Source organism: Vulpes lagopus, chromosome 11 (genome assembly GCF_018345385.1).
Source record: "Vulpes lagopus strain Blue_001 chromosome 11, ASM1834538v1, whole genome shotgun sequence".
NCBI lineage: Eukaryota > Metazoa > Chordata > Mammalia > Carnivora > Canidae > Vulpes > Vulpes lagopus.
The window spans coordinates 18037433-18062578 of NC_054834.1; the positions used below are offsets into that span (position 1 = coordinate 18037433).

The 25146-nt window shown below is 41.7% G+C and overlaps 1 protein-coding gene across 9 annotated transcripts in view; it reads right to left on the reverse strand.

The window, feature by feature from the left end:
- Positions 1-25146, reverse strand: part of MAGI2 (membrane associated guanylate kinase, WW and PDZ domain containing 2) — a 1339556-nt gene that overhangs the window by 123998 nt on the left and 1190412 nt on the right. For all 9 annotated transcript variants that reach the window (XR_005982860.1, XM_041723679.1, XM_041723675.1 and 6 more), the window contains 2 exons: positions 4780-4965; positions 2700-2853 (listed from right to left, as the gene is read on the reverse strand). Coding sequence is in view for 8 of the 9 variants with exons in the window: in XM_041723679.1 (XP_041579613.1) it covers positions 2700-2853; positions 4780-4965 (340 nt within the window). In the remaining variant the exon portion in view is untranslated. The remainder of the gene's footprint in view (positions 1-2699; positions 2854-4779; positions 4966-25146) is intronic.

Sequence of the window (25146 nt, forward strand, 5' to 3'; positions counted from 1 at the left end):
CAGAACCAGGAAACACTGCCCATGGGGTAGGGGAACTTGTGGTGGGATTTTCCCTCATGTGGGCCTTTCTAGAATTCTTAACAGTCTCAAAGCATCTAGGATTCAGTCTGTGAAAGAAGTCAATATCCAGTGTTCTTCCACCGATCTTGCTGTTTAAAATGCAAATATTAATTGCCCTTGCTGGGGAAGGTGAACTCTGCTAGTTATACTTAGTTTTGAAACATATCACATGTTGGCTCTTGTTGTTTTCCACAAATGCTTCTCCTTGAATACTGTTTTGCTTGTGTCCATATTAAAACTATTTTGTTTCCTGAGCATATACCTTAAAGGATGTTAAGGGAAGATAAAGAAGTAGAGGTGTGCAGGGTATCAGTGGGAAGCCGTACTGAGAGTAAATAAGATGGGATAAAATATTCAGTCACCCTAAATCATAAAATAAAAATGTGCAAACAGACTGTCATTTAATTTTATCCCACTTTCACATGGAACCTGGCTCAGTTTGACATGTAGGTAGGTGGGCACTTCTTGTACAAACAAACTAATAGGAACTGCATACCGGGTGCCTGGCGTACAAGCCTTCTTGGAGACATCTCTAGCTGATCTAGAGAAAGACAAAGTTTCTGATACCCTGACCATCGTCAAATGTAGCTAGGAAGAAGATCCGGGCATCTGTAAGATTATCCATCTCTTCATTCACATGTAAAAGAGCCACCCACTAACAATCAACAGTGAAGCCAGGGAACCTGTCAAGCAAGGCCCCCCTACAGTGGGCATTTGACAGGCTTTTAATGTTATCATGAGGCAAAAATAGTTAAGAACTCTTGGAAAATTCTCGTTGGTGATTTATACAAATTTGAATCAGGTCCATCTGTTAATCCCAGGGTTAGAAAATATTTTTTTCTGTAGTCAGGACAAAAAATATTCCAAAGACCATTGCTTCTCTGATAGAGGCCTACTAGTCCCCTTGTGAGCTAGTAGCAACGGGGGCATGATAGTAACCTCGCCCAAAGGTGATTCTCCCCACTGAACTATACCGTGACGGGGATGAGTTTACCCCAAAGCCTATGTCCAGGGGAGTCTGACTCTGGAAAAGTGAGATGGGACTGTGGCCGGGAATAGCCAGTGGAACAGCCCTAAGAAAAGTCTGAAGCTGGCTCAAGGACTGCGTGCACTCAGCCCCTTCCTCCCAGTCTGATGTGAGGCCTGGGGAAAGCCAGGGCCACCTGTTGCAACCATGCACAGTGAAAGAGAAGACACCCCTGGCTTACTAGTGAGGCACCCACGACTTACTCCTCTTAGGTTGTCAAATGCTTACCTCCCTATCATTTGCTTTAGGGTCTTCAGTCTTTTTTCTTCCCTGGAATAGATTAAACCCATAAACAGCTGAGGACAACTGACACTTCCTTTTCCGTGAAAGCAAATGGGGGGAACTCCGAGGAGAGCAGGGCTTGATGGAAATAACACCTGTGGCGCAGAGTAAATATTTGCTCTGCAAGCGTGCGAGTGATGAACCTACAGAGTTGTGGGGCTGGGTCTCACTTCATCTTCACCAACATGGGAGGCAGAAGCTGGGAAGCAGATGTTCAGAAAACATTAGAATTATGCAGAAGACCGACGAGGGTCTCATACGCAGAGATGTTCCTGTGGGTTGTTCCATTTCTCTCCTTTGAAAGAGGGGAAACAGCGTGGGAACGTGTCTTCATCTCTTTCTCTAATGGCTCAGCCTGACCCCGACTCCCTGTTACACACCATTCGCACTAAGAAGACACTGCAGTTCTCACAAGGCGTGAGACTTCTCCTGGAAGTTTAAGGTACCTTCTGTACGTTAAGTTTATGATGCAGAATGGAAGAACCTCATTAGATCATGGGTAAGGGGATATAAGGGAACATGCGGTAAAAAATGCTACCATTTATTAATGCTAACAAGTCTTCCCACGCTCCCCCCTCTCCACACCACCTGTGTTCCCTGAACCACCGCCTTCTCCGAGGACGTCGGCAGCCGTCTCCCCCTGCTGAATGACCTGCATCCACCCTGACCAGCCTCCAGCCAGTTCTCTGGGGGGCCAACTGAGAGGCCTTCGAAAGCTAAGCCAGCAATGTCGGTCTTCCAGCAGAAAACCCTCCAATAGGGCACTTGATGGGATGAGCACTGAGTGTTCTACTATATGTTGGCAAATTGCATTTAAATAAAATATTATTTGTAAAACCCTCCAATGACCTCTCACTACACTTAAGATCCAAATCTTTAACATGCTTACAAGATCCCGTAAGTGGGCCCCTACCACTCTCACTGGCTTCTTCTCAAACTACGCTCCCTGACCTCTTCCCTCGCGACATTGACCTTATTTCCACCCCTCTCATGGTTGCACGCTCCCTCCTGCCAAAAAGCTTTTGTATATGTTCCGCACTTTGGGCTCTCTGCAGTGTGCTCTTCAGCTGAGTTAACCCCTACTGATCTAGAATTGCTCATCAGTTCTTCAGGGAAGGTTCTCTTAGTATAAAGAACAGACACTTGTATTTGCTAATAAAACCACACTTGTGACACACCCACAATCTCAAAGTCACAGAAAGGCACACATGGCAATTTCTACTTCATGAAACTTTCTCTTCTGACTGTGTCCTGTCCTGTCCTGTCCCAAACTCTCCCTCTCCCCACTTGCCTCACTTCTCAGAGTCACAAAAGCCAGGGGAAACTTTACCTATTTTCATGTCCTTGCAGCTGAAGTGGCTGAGGAGGAGCTGGCTGGGCAACAGGACTGTTGGGAGTGGCCGGGCTTGGCTGGGCCAGAGGACTCTGCTGGGCCATCGGGCTCTGCTTCTCTGAGCTGGGCGCCGAGGCTGGGCTGTTGAGCTCTGCAAAGGGGAGCCAAAGTGGCAAATGCAGTCAGGTTGGCATCTGATTAAGGGCAAGAGGTGGCCAGAGGTGGGAACTCTTTGCCTCCTCAGATGACTGAGGCTTCGGTTATTTCAGTTTCCATTAGACTTAAAGATGGCAGGTTAAATGTGTCAATTATCCAACCCAGTTCCTGTACCATTCCCAGAATTAGTATTATTTTGTTAATTATAAGTGTTGCCAAACAAGGTTATAAACAGAGTCTCTTGTCATTTTGTAAGGAGAAGAGATCACAATTAAAAAGAAACCTGTTAAAACAATGAAAAAATAATACAAAGGAGTAAGCTCTAAGACATATTCTATTTTTCCAGTGTTGCCCACAGAGAAAACATTTGAGCCACTGCTTTTTGGTTGTAATGGCAAGTCCTACCAGTATTCCAAAGTTTGGATAAGGAATTAAATATAACAGAAATAAATGCTTTTCATCATCTTCTCTCAGTTCCTTGTTTGTCTTATTGTTTAATAACCACCCCGCCCACCCCACTCCCCCACCGCCCGTCCTCCATGGTTCTTCAGAAAGAGAAAAGAACATTGCATAGAAGAATAAAGTTGTTCTTTGTTAAAATAGCTTCTTGGGTTTTCCTGTGATAGCAGCGCACTTTCAACTGAAATTATCTGTATATGATATGATAGAAACAGGACAGACATGGTTCAGCCTGGGGAAAATGGAAAAGCCAGTCAGATTTTTAGTGAGCAATCTTGCTTTGAGTTAATTTCCATTGAATATTTTCTACATAATGGTGTCTGCAAATAAGAGGTTAAAAGCACCACGGTCATGTTCTGTTCTGTTCTCTTTATTCGGTGATAAAAGGGAGGCAGTCTATTCCTTTACAAGCCACTCTTCCCCTTTCTTCTTTGACAGCCCCAATTTTAAAATTTCTTCTTCACTTGCAGGATTTCTCAGCCTCAGTACTGTTGACATTTTAGGCCAGATAATTCTTTGCTGTGGGGACTGCCCTGTGCACTGCAGGGTGCCTAGCAGTGCCCTCGCCCTCTCCCCACTAGATATGGTGGTGTTCCCATCCCAATCGTGACAATCAAAACTGTCTTTGAACCGTGGCAAACATTGCCCAGGGGGACGAAATCATCTCAGTTCAGAACCACTGATTTATACTGAAAGTCAAGTGACTGCTCGGTGTCTCTGTGTCAGATAGTCCCAAGATGGACTTGGGAGACAGAGTAAAACAGAGGGGAGCAAGGGGAGTGAACCCATCACTCTCCATGTGGGGTGGTGCGATCCACTCACCGGGGAGCTCCAGGGACTGTGTTCTCGAGCATCATTAATGAGTCAGCAGCTACAAACCAGTAATGAACCCACTGTGTCTGGAAACGGTGACTTTTATGGTGAGTGGGTACTTAGATCCTTGTGGCCCTCAAGGCATGGCTGTGAGTTGTGAGGGTCACCACTCTTCAAGCCTCAGGGGGAAGTCCTTATACAGAGAAATTCAAAAGACTAAGTGGGAATTTAAAATTCTTAGCAGACGCAATGTTTCCTAAATGAGCTCTCTTTATACCACAAAACTTCCTCAAGCTTTTCAAAATCAATCTGACTTTGAAGAATCCTCCAGAGCTTAACTGTTAACATGCATACGTTTTTTTTCTTTTTCAGATTTGTAACTCTATCATCTCTGTTGAATGGGTTCTGGCTTACTAGGACCATAAAAGCAGTACTCCTGGGATCGCAGGGGATGATTGAATAACCCAGCATCTTGGGATGCACACTATTTATCTATAATGTCACCCAGCTTGATCTCTGAATGAAACTGGTACTGAGTAAAAAGGATATGGGGTTGCGAGGGAATGTGAATTTTTGCCAAAGTGGAAATAGGAATCAACTCTGGACACTCTGGGCACTACATCGATGGCAGCCAGGCTCAGGCACTCACCCTCCTGAGGAATGATGCGGAGGGTGACACTAAGACCCGCGTCCTTGATGAGCTTCACGATGTCTGCATGAGGCATGTTGATGATGGACTGGCCGTTCACTGCTAAGATCCGGTCCCCCACTTTCAGTTTTGCACAACGGTCTGCAGGACTCCCATCGATGATGCGTCCGATTTTATGGGGCACAGCTAAAACAATCCCCAACAGAATCAGATATCAGGGGTGTTCCCAACATACGCTCTCTGAGTCCCAGCCCCACCGGAAACCATGCGATGTCAGAAATCGTCCTTCCATCAGTCAATTTGCCTTTTGAAATCATAGCCACACCTATTAAATGTTCTCCTGTGCAGATCAGAATTTCTAGAATCAAGTCCTGTGCAGTGACGGACCGATTCCAAACACATGGACCAGGGGTTCTCATACTTTGGAGCATTGTAATCAACCTAGGATTGAAAATACAGCTCTTTGGGCCTTACCCTCCAGCCTTGTGCATCAGAATGTCCAGGAAGCCGGTGAGAATCATGAATTTTTAAGTAGCTCCTCAAGACATTCCAAAACACACAATTTTTTGAGAACTACAGGCATAAACTATTTTGAGCTCATACCGTAGAGACAATAATCCACAGTTTCAGAAAGATGCAATAAATGCCAAGAATTTCATGTCTACCCTTTCCTATTTTACTGAGAGAAGAAAACAGGGAAGAAATCTGTATTAACATGGACTGTCACAGCTGGTGAAGAAGCCTGTGCTCAACTAGGCTTCAGTTTCAAGGCTGATGCAACTTTCAACTCTTTTTTTTTTTTTTTTTTTTTTTTTTTTTTTTTTTTTTTTTGCAACTTTCAACTCTTACCCCTTCTTTCTGGTTTGATTTATTAAGAGGTGCTGAGATCCTGCTAATATCTGATGCATAATATATTTCGTCAAGTCTAAGACGCTATTACAACATACTTTTGTTTTAGGTTCTGAAAGAAGAAAGAAAGATGAAAGAGAGAGAGAGAGAAAGAAAGAAAGAAGGAAAAGAAAGAAAGAAAGAAAGAAAGAAAGAAAGAGAGAAAGAATGAATGAACGAACTCAACTCTTCCAATTAAACAATGACACTCCAGGGACTGTGAGATACTATATAATTTTTTTTGATATTAAAATATGAAAATGTGTACCAGGTTGATCAAATAGGGTATATGTCTCTTTAAAACAACGAAGATTTGTTTTCTTTCTTATTTATTTATATATGTAAGGACAGCCGGGTACATGACGATAAAGATTTTTTAGCAGGTTGATGTGCGAGTGCCTACCAGGACACCTATTTCTGGAGTCAGGTATTGATGGCACACACGGTGTCCCTTTAACCAGCCCCACACCCCCCACCCCAGCCCCCCGCCCCAAGGAGGTTGCAGTCTAGAAACCTGTTCCTTTTCCTTTCTCCCTTCTAGACAGGGAACCCCAGCCGGGAAATGGCCCGTCAATGGCTTATTGTGGCTCTGTCCACAGAAGTCAGGTACTGATTTATCGGCGTAGAGAGACAGAGACACTCCACCATTTGTTCTGCTTCAGGAATGTCTGTTCCTTGAACTCTCAATCTTCTGTGTGTGTTACAGCGAAAGGCACAACGTGAGCTAGTAACCCCGGTGAGGAAGGACAATCAGCGAGTTAATGAACCAGTACCTTGATCATATTTCCATTGTGAAAGGTTATAGATGGCATGTGAAAATATTGGCTGAGCCCTTGTTTCTGAGGTAAAACCCATCACGTTGGGAGCTCAAACACCTTTTTATGTACCTGTGGTACTGATGACTTTAATTAAGAACACCCTCCTTTAAAGCATACTAAAGGTCATCTTAGACTCTTGAGACAATGTACTTCTCTCAAGCAGAAATGTAGTAAGAACCCATTAAGGAGAGTGAACATTCATCCCTGTTTTTGCCCCCTTTTGGTTCAGTACTGCCCTGAACTGTCAGCACATGGCACGGTCTCCCTGGTTTCCAACATGTCTATTGCTACCTATCATGCGATCTTTGGAAAGTTACCTGGCCTCTCAGAGCTTGTTTTTCAATAATAAAATTGGGATAATAATATCACTGACTTCACAGGATGGTTCTGAGAATCAAATGAGTTGTCATATGTAAAGTGACTAAGACAGCGCCTGGTGTCAGAATTGCTCTGTGAGTTTTAATTTTTCTGTCATTCTTTTTATTACTGTTATCTTTTTAATGTTTCTGATATCGCTACTGATATGTGTGCATGTGCTTGTGTGTAGATACCAGCTTGAATTCTTCCCATGTGGGGTAAACCCATAATACTGCTAAAACTAAAGAAACCCTTTACTTATGAAACACAGCATTATCTCCCAAGTATCAACACAGGAAAACAGCTTCATTTGGGGGAAGAGAGATGTGTTTTGGGGGATTACAGAGATGCCAGATGAGGTCAAGAATACTGTTTGTTTTTCTCTGGTTTTATTTTTTATTTCTATTATTTTTTAAATATTTATTTATTTATTATTTATGATAGAGAGAGAGAGAGAGAGATAGAGAGAGAGAGAGAGGCAGAGAAACAGGAGGAGGGAGAAGCAGGCTCCATGCCAGGAGCCCGACGCGGGACTCGACCCCAGGACTCCAGGATCACGCCCTGGGCCAAAGGCAGGTGCTAAACCACTGAGCCACCCAGGGATCCCCTTTCTCTGGTTTTATAAAAAAGATGCTGCTGCAGGTCTCTGTAGGAAAACACCAGCTTAGAAGTAAGAAATTATTTTTCAAAGGGAAATCAGTATAATACAGACATCCTCATTATCCGCATTGAGCCTCACACGCACACAAACACACACGACTATAACTACATTAAAATACATATGATTTAATCCTTAACAAATCATGTGACATACCTGAGAGCATTACCACTGTGTATTTAGAGTGGAAGAAACATAGCAATTTGTCCAAGGTCACAAAGTCCCAACCAAGAGTTAGGATCCCAGTCTATCAGATTCCATAGGCTCTTAACCACTGCACCACACCATGTTTCTTGACTTTGTGGCCTCTTCTCTCCATGCAAGTACTTGCTTCAGGAGCACCTGGTGATTTTATTTGGTGAGTGCAGCCTGCCTCTAAGCAGAGCATCACAAACACTACACCGAAGGTCCCCATCCAGGGGAGAGTGGGAGGCGGAAACTTTGCTTGAAGCTGGTTCTTGGTGGCAGCTGTCTTTGGACAGGCAGGGCATAAAGAGGGAGGGGGAGAAGACGGGAGGAAGGCAGGTAAGAGGGAGGGAGGCACGGAGAGGAAAATTGGACAGCTCCTCAGATCCCTTTTAGTTGGGACTTCGTATCTGGTGTCATTCCTTTATTTGAAGTCATTTTTTGGGGCATTAGAAATACATTTGGAATGAAATTTAAAAATACACCTTAAAACACATACAGCTGGTATTTGGACAATTTGCTGTTTTGAATTATTCATGCCTCTACTCCCGTCCATTACTGTGGATCATTTAGAATCTATTGGTTATAAACTCCCAAATGTTTCAAAACATAGACTTCACACACACACACACACACACACACACACACACACACAATTATATGAGCAAATCCTTACAGTAACAGTGTGAAGTAGTTATACAAGTATAATCATCATGTTTATTCTATTGTTAAGAAAACAAAGAAGTGTCAAAGCCAGGATTCAAACCTATGCCTGTGGCTTCAAACCGTAGGATTACTCCTTCCTTTTTTTTTTTTTTTTTTTTTTTTTGTAGATGCCAGGTTAGAAGCAATTTGAATTATGAGGACTGAGGGAATGTCTGGTAAGATTTAGCTTAGGGAAGCATGCTGCTTGAGTTTTCAAGATGACAGTCTCATTGTAAGCAGATTTATTTGCTTATGATGATAACTCCTGGTTTCAAGGCCATTTTCACTTTACTGTGACAGGTAGGATAAAAGCCAAACTAAAATAATAAAAACTAAAATGGAGTAATGAGAACTGAAATCAATTCTATGGTAGCCACTTAGAACGATCGAGTGGTTTACATAAAATTTGAGTGAGTACACAATTTAAAAAGCTATGACCATAATTGGAAGTATCTGACATAGTTTTGTTAAAATTGTTTTCTACTGGCATTTATTTTAATAAAAACAGTGCTTGAAATGGTAGCTGAAGACAGCTGCACTTTCCTTTTACCAGCATTCTCCCTACACATGTAAGTACACCGAACGTTGATGTACAACAAATCATTGACAAGGGGTGTGTTCGGAGAGGATTCACTCTGAAAACAAGATGCAGTTCCATTTGCTTAGTTATAAGGTCTACAGAACTTATGACCTAAGTGCTTTCTGTGCATTGCTAATGGAATTACAGAGCAGGGAAGAAGCCCTGACCTTGGTTTCTATTATTGGGATGAATGGTACTTGTTAATTCTCTGGAATTGATGACTAAGGTAACTGCCGGAGCACAGTCCATTTAGACAGCATGCCTCCCAGACATCATCCGTCAGGCAGCAACATAAATCAAGCTTTTGGACCAGTCTTCTTGACACAGTGTGCTTAGGATACACAGATATTTGGGAAAAGTTGCAATATGTCATGCGGCTTTGAACATCCTGACATTTGGGAAGGAGACAGTGTATCACTACTTAGAAATTTCCCCTTTAACTGCAAATCACATAAATTATGAAAAAGAAACCTGTTTTTTCCCCCTTGATTTCTTTGTGGCTAAAACACTATTGTACATTTGTATTTTATATTATAAAATTTAATATTTTCCTGTCGGACTGTGTTTTTGGCACTGCTCAACCACAGCACTCTTGTTTTAGCAGGGCTTTTCAGAGATGATCCAGTTGGACTGGATGCTAAGTTTGTTCTAAAGGCCTGGAATCATTGGGTCTTGGCCATACTACTATAGGGGGCAATGATCCTCCCTTTTTGCTCTTGGGTTCTCTTCTGGGACCTTTGTATAGTCTACCCAGGCTCCTTCAGCCACCGGTTAACCAATGAGCTCTTCTTGAGTTCTACCGCCTATCTTTTTTATTCCCCAATGTTTCTTTGTTGTTTCTTATGTATTATATTTCAGAGAAGGAAAACCCGTGACTCTTGTTTACATTTAATTCTCTCCTTGTTAAATAGATCCACAAAGTGGAATTGTAGATGGAGGTGGAGAAAAGCACTAGATAGGGAAAGTGGATCCTGCATCAATCATGTCAAATTTTCCAGCAAGAAATTTCTGAAATGAGTGTGACAAAGGTGAATCTGTCAAGGGGAATCAATAGCACTAACTCTCATTAGCTCACAAGTCCATTAATTTGTGAAGGTTATACAACATGCCACTAGCTTAAAGAGGCGAGGAAAGTAAGTTTGGATTTAAAATCTGTGACCTGGGGTCGCCTGGGTGGCTCAGTGGTTGAGCATCTGCCTTTGGTTCAGGGCGTGATCCCGGGGTCCTGGGACCAAGTCTTATATCAGGCTCCTCACAGGGAGCCTGCTTCTCCCTCTGCCTGTGTCTCTGCCTCTCTCTCTCTGTGTCTCTCTTCAATCAATAAATAAATCTTTAAAAAAAATAAAATCTGTGACCTGATATGAAAAGAAATGTGTATGTTCAATTGGAAGATTCCATTTACTTTTCTTAAAATAATCTGTGACAGTGATTTACTGTCTAGTTTCTGAATTGTAGGTTGGTGCAGGGGGATCACTTACTCCCCTGACGATGCATTTCTATAGTACATCATCTTATTAACAGGCCTAGTGCTTGGTGCAGTGTGGAAGGCAACAACAAAACAACACGTGGTATCTGGCCTTAAGAAACTTACAGTCTAGTTTGGAAGATTCATATAAAAATACTTACAACACAAATTAGCAACTCCATGGTAAAAGTAACAGATAACAAGATTAGAGAGGAGGTGTGAATTACTGAGCCATGTGTGGACTTAGAGAGTGATAAGGGAAAAGGAAGGTCATTCTGGGGAAGAGGGTGTGTAGTGTTCCGGGTTAAATGGCAGCTCCCTTAGTGAAAAACTCATGGTGGCACACAGGGGCCTATCAAATCCATGGAGGAAGAAGTGAGGAAAGATGCTTTGAAGGTGAGGTCTCTCCTACCTTCCCTACTCTTATTTCCCTCCCTAAGATTCCTGATATGATGCCTTTACACAGCTCCTCTAGATGGATCCTGAACGTATAGCAACAACAGAAGAGTCATCATCACAGAGTGTTGCTATCACTTTAACCAGTGGTGAAGAATCCTAGTCTCCTGCCTTCAGAAACCTGAGCCGAGTATTAATTGTTTATTTTCCATGTCTTCCTCCTAGAAGTCCTGGATAAGCATGTTCTATTGTGACAAATACATTGTCCCTTCCTGCAGTGTGGCAGGGTGTCCTTCGAAAGAGTTTTTCTTGGTCATCAGGGGGTGAAGATGTGGCAAAAACATGTGTTTGATATTCTTTAAAAATTTGGAGTAAAATTAAGAAAGAGCTGACTTGCTTTCCTCTAAAAAGTCTGTGGATTTTGCTTTCCAAAAATGAAAACGTCTTCCCTGACATTCATAGCCAACTGAGTTGCAAGACCCAAAAATCGAGCAGCTGGTGTTTTAAGGACTGCATATTCCAAAAGTGCACTTTTTCCCTTCCCAGCACCATTAGTCATTCTCTTGTGGTTGAACAGTTTAGTTACCCTGTAATAAGCAGATGCTCAGATGGGAGAATAGGAAGAGAAGCCATCACTGGCAATTTGGAAGGCCAGCCAAACTCATGTTTCCAAGGGCAGAAAGCACCATCTAGAAAGTATTAACTATATGGATGGAAAGAAAGAAACACTTGCTAGCTACATCTTACCCCATATGCTTTTATTCTGAACCAATTAAAAAAAATCTTATAGCTAAGTACTGAGTGACTTTAAACTAAAGACCTCTCATTGCATTAGGAATTGTAATTAGCTATAATGTGACTGTTTTATCCCAGAACATGAGGCTGGGTTAAAATGGTCTTTTTGTTTGCAAAGATTTGGTGGGCTCACAGATATGGGGCCAGTTTCAGGGTTGTATGACCTGTGCAGTCACCCAAGTCCATGCTCAAAAGAGCTTTGTATTTGGTTTAATGTCTACTGTCACCATTTTGACATTCTTAACGTTCGAATAAGGACCCCACATTACTTTCATTTTGCACTGGGCCCTTAAAATTATATGGTTGATCCTATGTAGATACAACCATAATGTGTTTCTTCCTTATATTGCTCTGTCGTTTGTGTCTGCAGTGGAAGATATAAACGAAAATATATTATAGCTACCAAGGAAAATGATCACAAACCTAGGGAAGGAGCAAAAATAATCGCTTTCTCTTGTGGCTGCATTTCCCTATCCCCATGCACATCACTAGAACAGGGAGTCCAGATCATCTTTTTTAAAGTATCCTAAAGATCCTTAATTTTTCACATATTGATTTGAGAATCTTAAATATTACCTTAATTCTGTTGTGGACATCATCTGTATGTAATTGATGTAACTCATTATTGAATTATCTACAAATGTTCTTCTTTATCTGTCTTTAAATAGACTTTAATATATTTTATATATTATTGTACATTTTCATATGTATTTATATATAAAGATATATTATGAAATTATATATTACATATTTATATGTTAATATATAATTTAATATGTACCACCATATTTCATGGAATTTATGTGTTTTTGATGTATTTCCCTCATAATCTGACAAAATGTCTAGACATTGGAATGGCAGAAGCCAAAGAAATTTCAGAACAGTCATGATCCTCAGGTCTGTCATTGGCCAGGAGGGTAAGTGTGTGTGGGAAAGAGAAGCTGAATAGATAGAATGGAAAGTTCCACCTCCAGATCCTTATGCCTTTATCTTCTGTGAGCTACTTCTCATTTCATGGTATATCCTAAGAACTCATCTTTTACTTCACTAATTTCTAGGTAGCTGGGACATTCTTTTTTTACTTATTTTGGTCTAGAAAATTTGATCCCGTAAGTCAAATATCAACCCTATTCAGCCTTTTTTTTTTACCAGCCCCTCCCCATCCTAACCCCCCCCCCCCCAAACCCTGATAAAGAAACACTCAGTAAAATCAGCAACCTAGATTTCTCCAGTCAAGGAGTAGTCAGGGAATTTGTTATGTTGCTCAACTTGAGTAATTTTAGTGAGTAAAATTGTAAAGCTTTTAGCAATTTTTGCTTACAAATAACCAAATGGCAACCTGATTCAGTAATAACAGAAAAAAAGTTTAGAGAGTTACTAATATTAAAATACGATGAAGGGTTTCTTCCCTGCAAAGCAGAAAAACAAGTTGTTTTACTCTAGTCACAGGGTTGAGAGGTGATATTATTACTCCCATCCCAAACAAGCAAATCTACCTTTCAGAGGGTTAGTTGCTCACTTTATGACAAACTGAGTTCCTGAATAAGAGGTTCCTTTTTTATTTATAATTTAATTGTAGAAGGTTTATCAAATCAGTACTAGAAAATACTTACTTTTCTAGAAATATAAAAATGTCAAAACTCAGGTCATGATGTAAAAAGGCCAAAGTAAACAGAATAATTGTCTTCCAGTGGTTGGAAATCTCTTGTAATTAAAACTTTAAGTAATTCGTGCACAAATTAAAAGACAATTAAAATGCTTATAGTGAAAAAACTTAGTCTCCTGCCCGAATCCTCTGACATCTTCTCCAGTTCTGTGACCCAAAAGCAAACATTTAAATCTTTCAGGTGTTTCTGCACATTTCTAAATTATATTCTCATACAGCTATTTCTTAATTTGTCAGCTGGAGTCAAATCTATTGGCTTCCTATTGTGATGGAGGATTTGGCACTCTCACCCTGCAACCCTCCTCTTCTTATCCCAGTGTAGTTTTCCCACTAGTTTTGGTGAAACCAGTTATTATTGCTTATAGTCTTACCAAGTAACTATTACTCGCTGTAGTTTTTTGTGATCCCATTTCTTCTCTTATACAGTCTTCCTCTCTCCCTACCCTGAGTCATGTTTCTGATGGTGTCATTCCCCAACCCCAATTCTACAGTATGCTGTTTCCTAATTGCTTCCCCCAAAGCTGTTCAAGTCAACAGTTTAGCTGAGCCCCTGCGGGAGGGGATGAGCTCCCTCCCATAGGTAGGCAGGTTCTCTCAGGTTGTGCTGCTCAGTGATGTTGGGGGGATTCCTGTTGTACTCCAGCGTGGGATGCATGGTTCTGTAACCCTGGGACATCTTTTTTGATTCATTCTCTCATTTTGCTAGAGCACATCCTACAGTATCTTCCTAAGAAAACATGCGTGGGAGAAAATAATTTGTCAGTATTTAATGTTTGAAAACGTCTTCGTTTTTATCTTCCTTTTAATTCAATCCTGACTAAAATTCTAAATTATATGAAGTTCCAGATTGAAAAAATCCTTTTCCCTCAGTTTTACAGGCATCAATCACTCCACTGTTTTCTCGTATCCAGTGTTGCTACCGAGAAGTCTGAATCCATTAGGATTTGTTTCCTGTATGTGATCTATTTATTTCCCCTTTTCCTTTTGGAGACATTTAAGATTGTACCTATACTTTTTGGGTTCTAAAGTTTCACAATGATGCATTTTGCTGTGGTTCTCTTCAGTCCGGAGACTCATATCTTTTAGTTTTGGTTTTGGGAACTTTAATTATAGTATTTCTTTGATCACTTCCATTCTGTTTCTTTGGTCTCTCTTTCAGAAACTCTTACTGGCTAGATATTGGTTTCCTGGGTTATCTGTCAATGATTACTTCTCTCATACTTTCTATTTCTTTTTTTCCTACTCCTGTGTGATTTCCTTTACTCTTCCTTTCAGTCCTTTTACTGAATTTTTAATTTCAGCTCTGTTATTTTCAATTTCTAAGAATTCTTTCTTTAATCGTACTATTCTTTTTTATAATATTCCACTTGTACCATAAAACAAAAAATCACAAGAGTGTAATATCTTCTCATATCTATGTATATAAGTGAGATGGTTTTGAAGCTTTCTTTTGTGCCCATGATTATCTCCATTTCTTCTAGTATTCCTTCACTATTCTTTCTTCACTTGGCTGTTTTTCTATTTTAAAAATGAGCATTTCACATCTGATGGTCATGGTTGTTGTGTTCCATTCTGTCCTGAGCTGCTGAATTTCTAAAGAAATGAGAAGGTCTGTGTGATCCATTTCTCTCTGTGGTTTCCTGTCCTGCAAAATGAGTTGCCACTTTTTGGTCTTCCCCACTCATGCTCATTGATTTCTTCTTCATTTACTCTCATTTAACTGGTGTTCAAGCAGTGGGAGGACATAATCATGTTTATCATCTTATCACCACTAATCAGAAACTGGGAATATCTTCTATAAATTTAAGTCGGTATCAGTATTTCTATAGACCAGTTAGAGATTTGGAATCTATTTGGAAAATAATAAATGTCAATAATTTGTGTACCCCAACTTTAAAAGTCTTATTGGCTCCAGTAGCCCTGACAGATAAAAAATATTTATATATCAAAACCCAACTGTTTCTTTTCAAGAGTTCAGAAAATGTCATAAAATTACAGTTCATCAACCCCAGGTATTGGGTAAAAAATGTTCAATAAAACCACACTTTTTTTCCTCTGTATCTTTTGACTGCCTTTTGAGACTTCACACCCATCAATGTACTTGGCTTTCAGCGATTTCTCAGCAGGCCCAGTAGAAATGGTTGATAGTTACAAGCAGGTGTTGCTGACAAGTCATGTTTCTCATTTTTACAGATGCAGTCTATTCTATCTCTGCCATCTCCTTTTTCCTTTTATAGCTTCTGAAATTGTGTTTTGTAAAAAGTCACTTGGCTATCTTCACACAGTTTCCCTGTTACAATAGGTAAATGTCAAAAGCAATCAGGTGCAGTATCAGCTTTTCATTGTATTCCCCTAAGCCCTCTGGTAGATAATAACTTCTTGCAATATTTTCTTAATGTAAACGGAAACAGATACTAACCCAGGCAAATGATCCCTCCTGAGCCAGCTGTCCTTTTCAATATGTTATCCAGAAGATTACATGAATATTTATTGGGTCTTCAGTTTCCCACAGAAGCCAAAGTAACACTAACAGGGTATATCGCATTGTAACTTGAAATACTGCAATTTTGCATGACTGGATAAAACTAAATATGAAAAGGTCCTTAAGTAAAGTGTTCAGGAGCTGGGAGATCTTGATCATATATAAACTTTGAAAAGAACTTCAGTGTGACCTGTGAGTGGCCAAATAAATCATGCCAGAGTTTCCTTATTAGAAAGGGAGGCTATCATTCACAGTTTTTCTTTCATATCCTTCTTTCTTTTAGCCCAAACCGCATATTTTAACATCATTTAGATTTCTGCTTACATGCATTTTCTATCACCCTGTACATTTTAAAGCTTAGTGACTATGTATTTTCAGTTTTACTAAGCAGACATGTCTCCATAATTAATTTCACCTGAGATCATCAGCATAAAATGAGTTTTATTACTCTAACATGAGAAATGAGTGAGAAATGAAAAATGGAAGGTCAAAGAGCCTGAAAATGTATTTTGTTGTCCACAGTGAAATATCAATGACACCTTAGAGGGAAGAGACTGAGGGTGACAAAGCACTTCACCAAAAAAGATAGAAGGAAGGCACAAGAATACATGAGAAGCCCAGTGACATCATTAGTCCTTAAGCGAAGAGATGCAAATCAAAATGAGACATCACTACACACCTACTGGAATGGCTTAAATTCAAACAACAATAACAACAACAAGAAAGCCTGAAAATAAGTACTCACACGGAATGTAGACCATCTGGAACCCTCATACAGGGGAATACAAAATGGAACACCACTTGGGAAATCACTTGAATCAGGAACCCTGCTCTGACATACTTACTCAAGTGAAATGAAAACTATTTTCACACTAAAACCTAAATAAAAGTATCACAGCTGTTTTATTCATAATCACCCAAACAGTAAACAATCTGAATAGCCCTCAACTAGGGAATGGAGAGACAACCTCTGGTACATGCACACAATGGAAGACTTTTCAGCGATTACAAAGGAACCAGTGTGACCCATGGAGAAAAATGGATGAATATAATGTGCATCGTGCTAAATGGAAGAGGCGAGACTCCAAAGGCTACACACTGCGTGATTCCATTTTTTATGGGAATAGGCAAAACTAGAACAGAACACAAATCTGTGGTTGCCAGGGCCAGGAGGGGATAGAGGGACTGACTTCACGGTGGTAGTGGTATATATATAAACACATTTGTCAAAACTTTAGGATTATAGCCTAAAAGGGATATAATTTACTATATGATTAAACCTTAAAAGTGGGAGAAAGAGTAAAAAAAAGCAGGGAGAGATAAAGAAGGAGATTTGGGATGAAAATGAAAAGAAGGAAATAAAAAAGAACTGTGTCAAATAAGTAGGAGACAGGAGGTAGGGAGGGGAGTGGGGTGCCTAGGAAGCCCCCAGAGAAGAAATACTGCCTCGTCTGTGTTTCACAGATGGATCAGACTTCTCTAGGTGGGTAAGGGTGGGGAGGGCACCACAGTCATGGGCGATGTGACTTGGCAAAGGCACAGACCTGTGCATCAGCAGGGTCTGTACTGTGGGTGTAGGAGTGCAACGAGCACAAACAGGGAGACCCGATGAAGGTAGGAAGGGACAGACAGTGAAAGGCCTTACTGGTCATGCCAGGGGCTTGGGACTTATTTTACAGCCACATGAGAAGCCACTAGTAGATCAGAAAAGGTAAGTGATATCATCAGACAGGTTGCCATGGTAACGGTGTGAAAGGTGGTTAGGAGGGTGGTGAGAAGGCTAGGGGCAGGGAAGGTATCCAGCGCAGCATAGAACATTGCCATCATTGGAGAAAGTTCTACTGCACAATGCTAATCTACAACCTCTACTGAGGCATTAGCAATGGCAGTCAAGAGGGCCCGATGCATCTAATTTTTATATCTAGAAAGCATTTTTGGGTTACAGCTGGCCTCAGATTCACAAAAGTGGATATGTGATGTGTAGTTGTGTATAGATTTGGCTAAGACAACCTTAGGTACCTGGAGGTCTGCTTTAAATCTTTGATCTCATACTCTGATTGGAGTTGAGGGCTACACTTATCAGTCTTCTGTTAGCCACTGAGTACCAGGGAACGTCAGTATCCGTGGCTAAAGTGATCCTATAGGTATTTGTGTTCTCCCCAAATATATATGCTGAACCCTAATCCCCAAAGAGATGCTATTTGGAGGTGAGGGTCTTGGGAGGTGATTAGATCATGAAGGTAGAGTCCTCATGAACAGTGTTTGTGTCCTTATAAAAGGGATCCTAGAGAGCTCCCTGCCCCCAGAACCTGCCATGTGAGGTCACTGGGAAATGTTTGTTTATGGACCAGGAAGCTGGTCTTCATAGACACTAGATTTGCCAGCACTTGGATATTGAAATTCCCGCCTCCAGAACTATGAGAAATAGACTTCTGTTGTTTATAAGCCACCGGCATATGGTATTGTTATAAAAGCCTGAATGAGCTAAGATGCTTGGCAACCAGGTTTTATTGTATTTTAATTTCATCCAGTACCTAGAGGAATATGAGCTGTTTTTCACCTTGCTGTTCATCTAGCAAGTCTCTAACACATTTGGATGAAGATTTCTAAGTTGGAATATCCTTCTACCTCATGTTTTCTCAATTGCTCCGTGTCAGAGAACATAAGGGCCCATCTTTTAAATGATGTGCTCTCCCTTGCTTCCTGAAAGACCCTCCTCTCGTGACAAATCCATAAATATACATCTTTATGATGAACAGCCTCTGAACAGACGGTTTTGGTTTCACCCTTGAAAGCAGATGGGTTCATTGGTTGCCCAACATCTGGGCATGTTTGTGAAGCAAACCCTACAGAAATAAGATCTGGAAGAGATCAGGCTTGAAAATGAAAATGCCAATAGCAGGTCCTACTGTTTGGGGTAATTTTCCGTAGCACTGTGCACCTTAGGAATGCCTGGTGATCGTCACCCAGAAGAGACTGATGAAACTCTAGAAGTATTTCTAAGCAAATACTGGCAATAGTTCAGTTGGGAACAAATCCAGCTTACTGAACAAAATTATTGGTGGTCAAAATGCATGAATAAAGAGAGTTTTTACCAGGATTTGGTGTGACAGAAAGTAGTTTGGGTACACGTACTCCCTAAGTCCTTGGTGACAGCTGGAGCTCAAAAAGAAATGCTATTCATCCCAGTCTGCGGGGGAAATATATCCCTTTACAACACTCCTTCAACATAGCTGAAAAATGGTGATAAATGACGATACTGTGTTCACTTAACAACACGCTTTTAAAACGATTGCATATGTGGAACCAGCTTTTCTTAAGTAGTTGATTGTTGGCAAAAAAGAAGAAAAATAGAAATACAGAGAATTTAATTCAATGGGACCTTGAATAAGTTATAAAGAGAATGTGCTTCTGTAAAAGTGACCTGCAGGCTTGAAATTCATTTGAACCCCATGGGGAGTGATGGACATTTTGCACTGGTGGAGGGTGATCTTGTACATGAAGTCTGGGTTCTTTTTGTAGTTACAATCTCTCTTTCCTAGTTAGTGAATAACGAGGAGCTTCAGGATATAAGCCCAGAAGAAATAGCTCCTGATCACTCATTTGCCAGCCTTTAGGACAACCAAGTAGCTGAAGGTAAGGAGATATCCACACATTCACCTTCTGCTGCTGCCTGGAGAGTCTTTGGACACAATAATAAAAACTCTTGAAAAATGATTCCCTAGTGGGGAAAACTTGATGATTTATGAGCTCCATTCAAACGATAAGAAAAATGGTCTAGAATTTTAAAAAATGCATTGTGAGCCCTTACAGAATTTTTGATAAGTTACATTGCTCCTCTCTTTGAAAATAAATAAGAATGATGGTATTTCTCTGTGGACCTACTCTCACAATTAAATAATCTTTAAATTTGTTAGTGCTAAGAGAGTGAAATCTTTGCAATCGTCTTTCCATTTCAGTTAACAGAGGCTTCAATGTTGAGATACGAGAGTACTCAGAATTTGATGTGAAATCTTTTTGTATTTGCTGGTCGGCTTCCGTGGAGGACCTCGGCAGCCAGGTTTTAACTTGGGATCAAAACTAGCCATGCTCAGGATTGAGAAAACGGAATTTAATCAATAGGTCCCATTCATCCTGGTTTTAGCTGGGTACGATCCTATAAAGAAGTCATGTGATTGAGAAGTTGTTCAGTTGGAACTGAAATGGGTTGCTTTGTTAATGAGGACTGTGAAGTGAATAACTAATTTGAAGGGGTACTTTTTTCCAAGGAGCTTGGGATGCCATCCAAACCTTCCTGTTTAGGACAATATAATTATCACTGAGGTGGTGTTCACACAGATGGATGGCGATTCCAGGAACAGCCAGTGCCAGGATGAGGTAAATCAGAAAGCATACTGAGGCCACAGCCTGGTCTTTCAGATGACAAGGGCTTTGCAACCCAGGTGCTTGAGACTAGAGGGGCTGCCCTGAGACACAGAGATGGCTCCCCCTGAGCTGTATTTCTCAGAGGGCTCTCGCATCTAAGACTTCACCAGGCCCTGATCTGGCTTTGAATCCTTCACTCAGGCTGAGAACCACTGATGGGAAATCTGTATTCTGGAACATTCTAGTTCCACTTTATCATAATGTAATTTCTCATATTGGGCAAAGACCAGCTTGCACACAGTTCCTCCCCCTAAGTGATCCTCTGCTGTTTTGCCCATTCTCAGAGATGTCCTGCTGCCTTGGAGGGACTGGACAGCTAGGTTTAGGCGCAGGGACAGTTAGAGCAGAGCACATTCACACTTTTATTACCATGAGGACAGTGCTGGATCATTACAGGAGGACCCAATCCAATCCCTCCAAAATAAATTATGGGACAAATCCTTGAACCTTAGGCTACCAGGAACTGTGAGAGATTCAAAGAAATGCCATTATCTCTTGCCCTTAAGGAACTTATCATCTGTTTAGGGGAAGCAAACCATGAACACAGGAAAAGTAAAACGATAATAATAGAGAATAATCACAGATATAAGAATAGAAGGAAAGTCAAGAAACACTCAACAGTTAACGAGCTTACAGACAAGAATCCCACGTGAGAATAAGAGAAAACACTTCAGGGAGAAAGGTGAGGGGTCAGGAACTGTCTTGGTAAGAGATTCAGAGCTTTTTGAGCTGCTTGTGAGCGATGTTTGCTATTGGGGCAGTTGTCTACCGCAGAGGGTTACTGTGAAATTTAAACACAATGTAAGATTCTTAGCCTGGCATCTGGGGGAGAGCTTGATAAAATTTATAATTGAAGAAGGGGAGGCATTCCAAGTGGCAGCAGGTAAAATGTGGGCACCGGGACAGGAAAGCAGAAGTTGTCTTTCAGGGGTAACTAACCTGGCTTTGATGCACTAGAATTGCAAGGAGCTGTTGGTAAAAAGTGGCTGCGTCCGCTAACCTAGGGTCTTGGATGTAAGAGCAGTGTGCTTGAACTTTACCCTGTAGATATTTCTAAGATTTTATTTATTTATTTGAGAGAGAGAGAGAGAGAGAGAGAAAGAGAGAGAGAGAGAACATGCATAAGTAGAGGGAGAGGGAGAAGCAGACCCCCTGCTCAGCGGGGCTCCATCCCAGGACCCTGAGATCATGACCTGAGCTGAAGTCAGATGCTTCACTCACTGAACCACCCAGGTGCCCCTACTCTGTAGACATTTCCATCGTGAGTGTTATGATCAAGGACTTGTTACAGGGAGACTGGACTGTTCACAGCAAGTGGCATATTTGTTGATGTACTTCACATCATTAGCACCTGCACCCCACTCGTACCCTAGCCCCTGGCTACCTCCTGCAAGAGCAAGTAAATCACACTAATAAATGTGATGAGATGGATTTGACGTAAAGCACATGTACATTAGTGCAGACTATGAGCACAAACTTTTCTTTTTTTGAGCACAAACTTTTCTTTGTTTGTATATGTAGATTTTCTACAAGATTATGAAGACATTTGCTTACGGCCCATGAGTTATATTTAGAAGCCCGATCCTTGGAGGAAAACTGGCATTTTATATGATGTCCCACACCTGCCCTGTATTTCTTCTGTTACAGAAGCACTTACATGAACGGGGTGGGTGAAACCATCATGCCTCTTGACTGAGCTGCTCTCAGCATAAAGCTCAGAGGGAAAGCACCGTGTCATTGAAGGAATCCAAAGCAGGGTTTTCATTTGAGGATTAAGGGAACACAGTGTTATATGTTAAGGGGCTGATTAAGAACTCTGAAAGGAAACTTGCTTTTTCAAACCAATGAGAAAAAGAGGAATGAGACTCATTTTATAATTCCCATGTTCAACTGCATGGATGGGATTTAAGAAACTTTCCCAGCAGTGACATTTGCGCCTGGAACACTGATTGGTCAAAGTTGACAATGATTTAGAGAAGGTCGAGATCCCAGCGTCGACACCAGTTGCACCAATTTCCTGGGCTTTTGAGGCAATCAATGAACAAACCTCAGCTTGGAGGTTTGGAGAAAGTCCACTGCTACAACCTAAACCAATAAGATGTAAGATGAGGCGCTTACCGGTTACTGATATTTAGAGCCTTCATTTAGGGCAGGGCTTTGTGACCATAAGGCGTTAGAAGGGGTGATCCAGGTCACAGGTGTGCCAGGACAGTGAATGCCTCTTGAGGATGGTGGGGTGAGGTGTGGGGTGGCGCCCGCTGGGGTGGGGGTCCTTAGGCCTCTGGCAGCTTCATTCCTTTTATCTTCATGTATTTTAGATAAACGTTATCATTTTACAACCGTGCGGAGTGAAAAGGGATGGGAAACACTGTCTTTAATTGTCTTCAAGGGGGAGCTGGTGTCATGTATTTAAGTGCTTGTTTCAGATCATTTCTTGACAGAGGAGTACCTTGAAAACATTGCCAAAAATTACACACAAGTTTAAAATGACAGCTTGAGCCATTGACAAAGATGATCCAGGCCTCAGATTTATTCTAGGCTTTGCAGACACAGACGAAATGTACCTCATACTTCATTTCCATGCTCATTCATGGCATCATATAATTTAGAGCTGGAGGTGGCTGGGAAGACCACCTGTCCTTGTATTTTAGGTGAAGAAGCACACAGGATGACCTTTGACTTGTTCGAGGGACACAGCTGGTGGTGGATAAACTGAAGTCAAGCCCTAGCTGGTCGCCCAAAGCACTTTTCATGAGTTAATCTCCTTGTATCGGGGCACGACTACAGAAACCTCGGCTTTTGGTTTTGATTCGAACCTTCCCTAAGTTCAAATGACTGTTCAGCTGCATGGTCTGGGGGAAGAGTTTTTTAGGGAAAAATCCTAAACTGCCTCACTGCTTGTTCACTTTGGTTTCACTCTTTTTAGGAACCTATGCTTTAAAATGTCATCTAAAGACCTGCTAGCTAAGCTTTTTCATTTCTAGAATAGCTTTTAAACTCCAGAGCCCACGAATATTATCAAAGACTTTGAGCAAAGTTATCAGGGCGTTTTACCAAAGACAACTAACTCGTTCTAGAATGTCAGATTGCAGTGGGCCTGAGGGACAGTTAACAATGACCAAGTCTGGACTCCAAGCTGTGTCACAGAAAGCACACACGTGGAAACAAAGAGTTTTAGCACCCACCCAGAGCTGAAGGATTGTTCATGAGCCAGCAGTGTGCTGACAGGTGATGCGCTTGCATCTTTTTATTTGTTTTTTTTTTCTCTTCTGTAAGGCAAGAGTGGTTTGAAGGTGTGCAGAGCCTTCTGATACACAAAGTTAAGGCCAATGGCCAGGGGGATGTGTGGGGAAGGGCTCCTGGCTCACCCCTTTTCTATTATGGGGACTCTGGCCTGCTGAGGGGGGCTTCCCTGAGGGCCTCAGGCCTCACTAGTCACTTAGTCTGCAACAGAGCCTGCCTATCACCTAGCGCTTTGGGACAGGTCAGAGCACCCCCACGCTCCCATAATTATCATGAAATCCTCCCCCCATTACCAGTCTCCATCTGCTAACCTTGCTTCCTTTGTCATGCACCCCAATATTTGGTGCCCACTTCACACTGACCTTCCCCCAGAATGGCTCAGCCCCTGATGCTGTAGCTCCTGAGGCCCCACCATTCACCCACAGAAACCAGAGTCCAGACTGTTAAGACAATGGAACGAAGGCAGGAAGGGCCAAAAAGATGGGGCCTCTGCCGGGACCCTTAGATTGTTGCTGTGGCCGCTGTCCCAAGCATGTTCAGCCTCGCTGCTTGCATCTCAGTGCACCAATCCTTTCCACAAGCTACCCCGCTCTCTCACTGATGTCTAAGTGCCCATGTGTGTCTACCTCGTAAATGCCAACATAAGCTTCTTGACAAACTACAGAAAAGCAGGAGACCAAGGGTTACTTTTATCTCATCATTTGTGCCAAAGCCCTTCCTGGGAACCTCTGGTGGGAAAGTGGGTTTGCGGTGGGTGGGCACAGCAGGACGCACCTAGGAGGACAGGTATAGCTCTGCAATAAAACCTGGATGTCAGGGTTCAGCCTTGAGCTGGAGAGGCCCAAAGACCAACCTGTCAACCCTACTGTGCATGGCCATGGGGCCATCTTTCCAGAGAAAGCATCTGCTCCACTCGAAGTCAGACAGTTACCTAAGTCTTCTCTATCCTGTGTACAAAGACCTCGGTGACAATGGAGTTAGTTGAAGGCGGGAAATGCCTTGAACTTCCCAAATATACCAAATTTCCAGGTTTTTTTTTTTTTTTTTAAGACCTTATCTATTTACTCATGAGAGACAGAGAGAGAGAGAGAGAGAGAGAGAGAGAGAGAGAGAGAGAGAGAAAGAGAGAAGAGAGAGAGGCAGAGACACAGGCAGAAGGAGAAGCAGGCTCCATGCAGGGAGCCTGACGTGGGACTCGATCCTGTGACCCCAGGACCACTCCTGGGCCGAAGGCAGGCGCCAGACTACTGAGCCACCCAGGGATCCCCAAATTTCCAGTTTTTGAGAAGCCTCTAACATTGTTCCTGATATTCTGTTTCTCATTAATATGTCAATGAACGTCTTTGTATACAAACCTTGGTTAGAATCTTTTTAAGAATTTAAAATTCAATTGCCTGTTACAAATTACTCTTATCCTAGGCTCTGGTCTGCAAACCACTTTGTTTTCTCTTGGATCTGATTTTTTTTAAAAGATTTTATTTATTTATTTATTTGAGAGCGAGAAAGAGACGGAGGAAGAGAGTGTGGGAGAAGCAGAGAAAGAAAGACGAGCAGTTTGCAGGCTGAGGGCAGAGCCTGACATGGGGCTCAATGCCAGGACCCTGAGATCGTGGCCTTTGCTGAGATGAAGAGTCAGATGCTTCGCCAAGTGAGCCACCCAGGCGCCACCCGCTGAATCCAATTTTAAGGTCTGAAGAAAATAC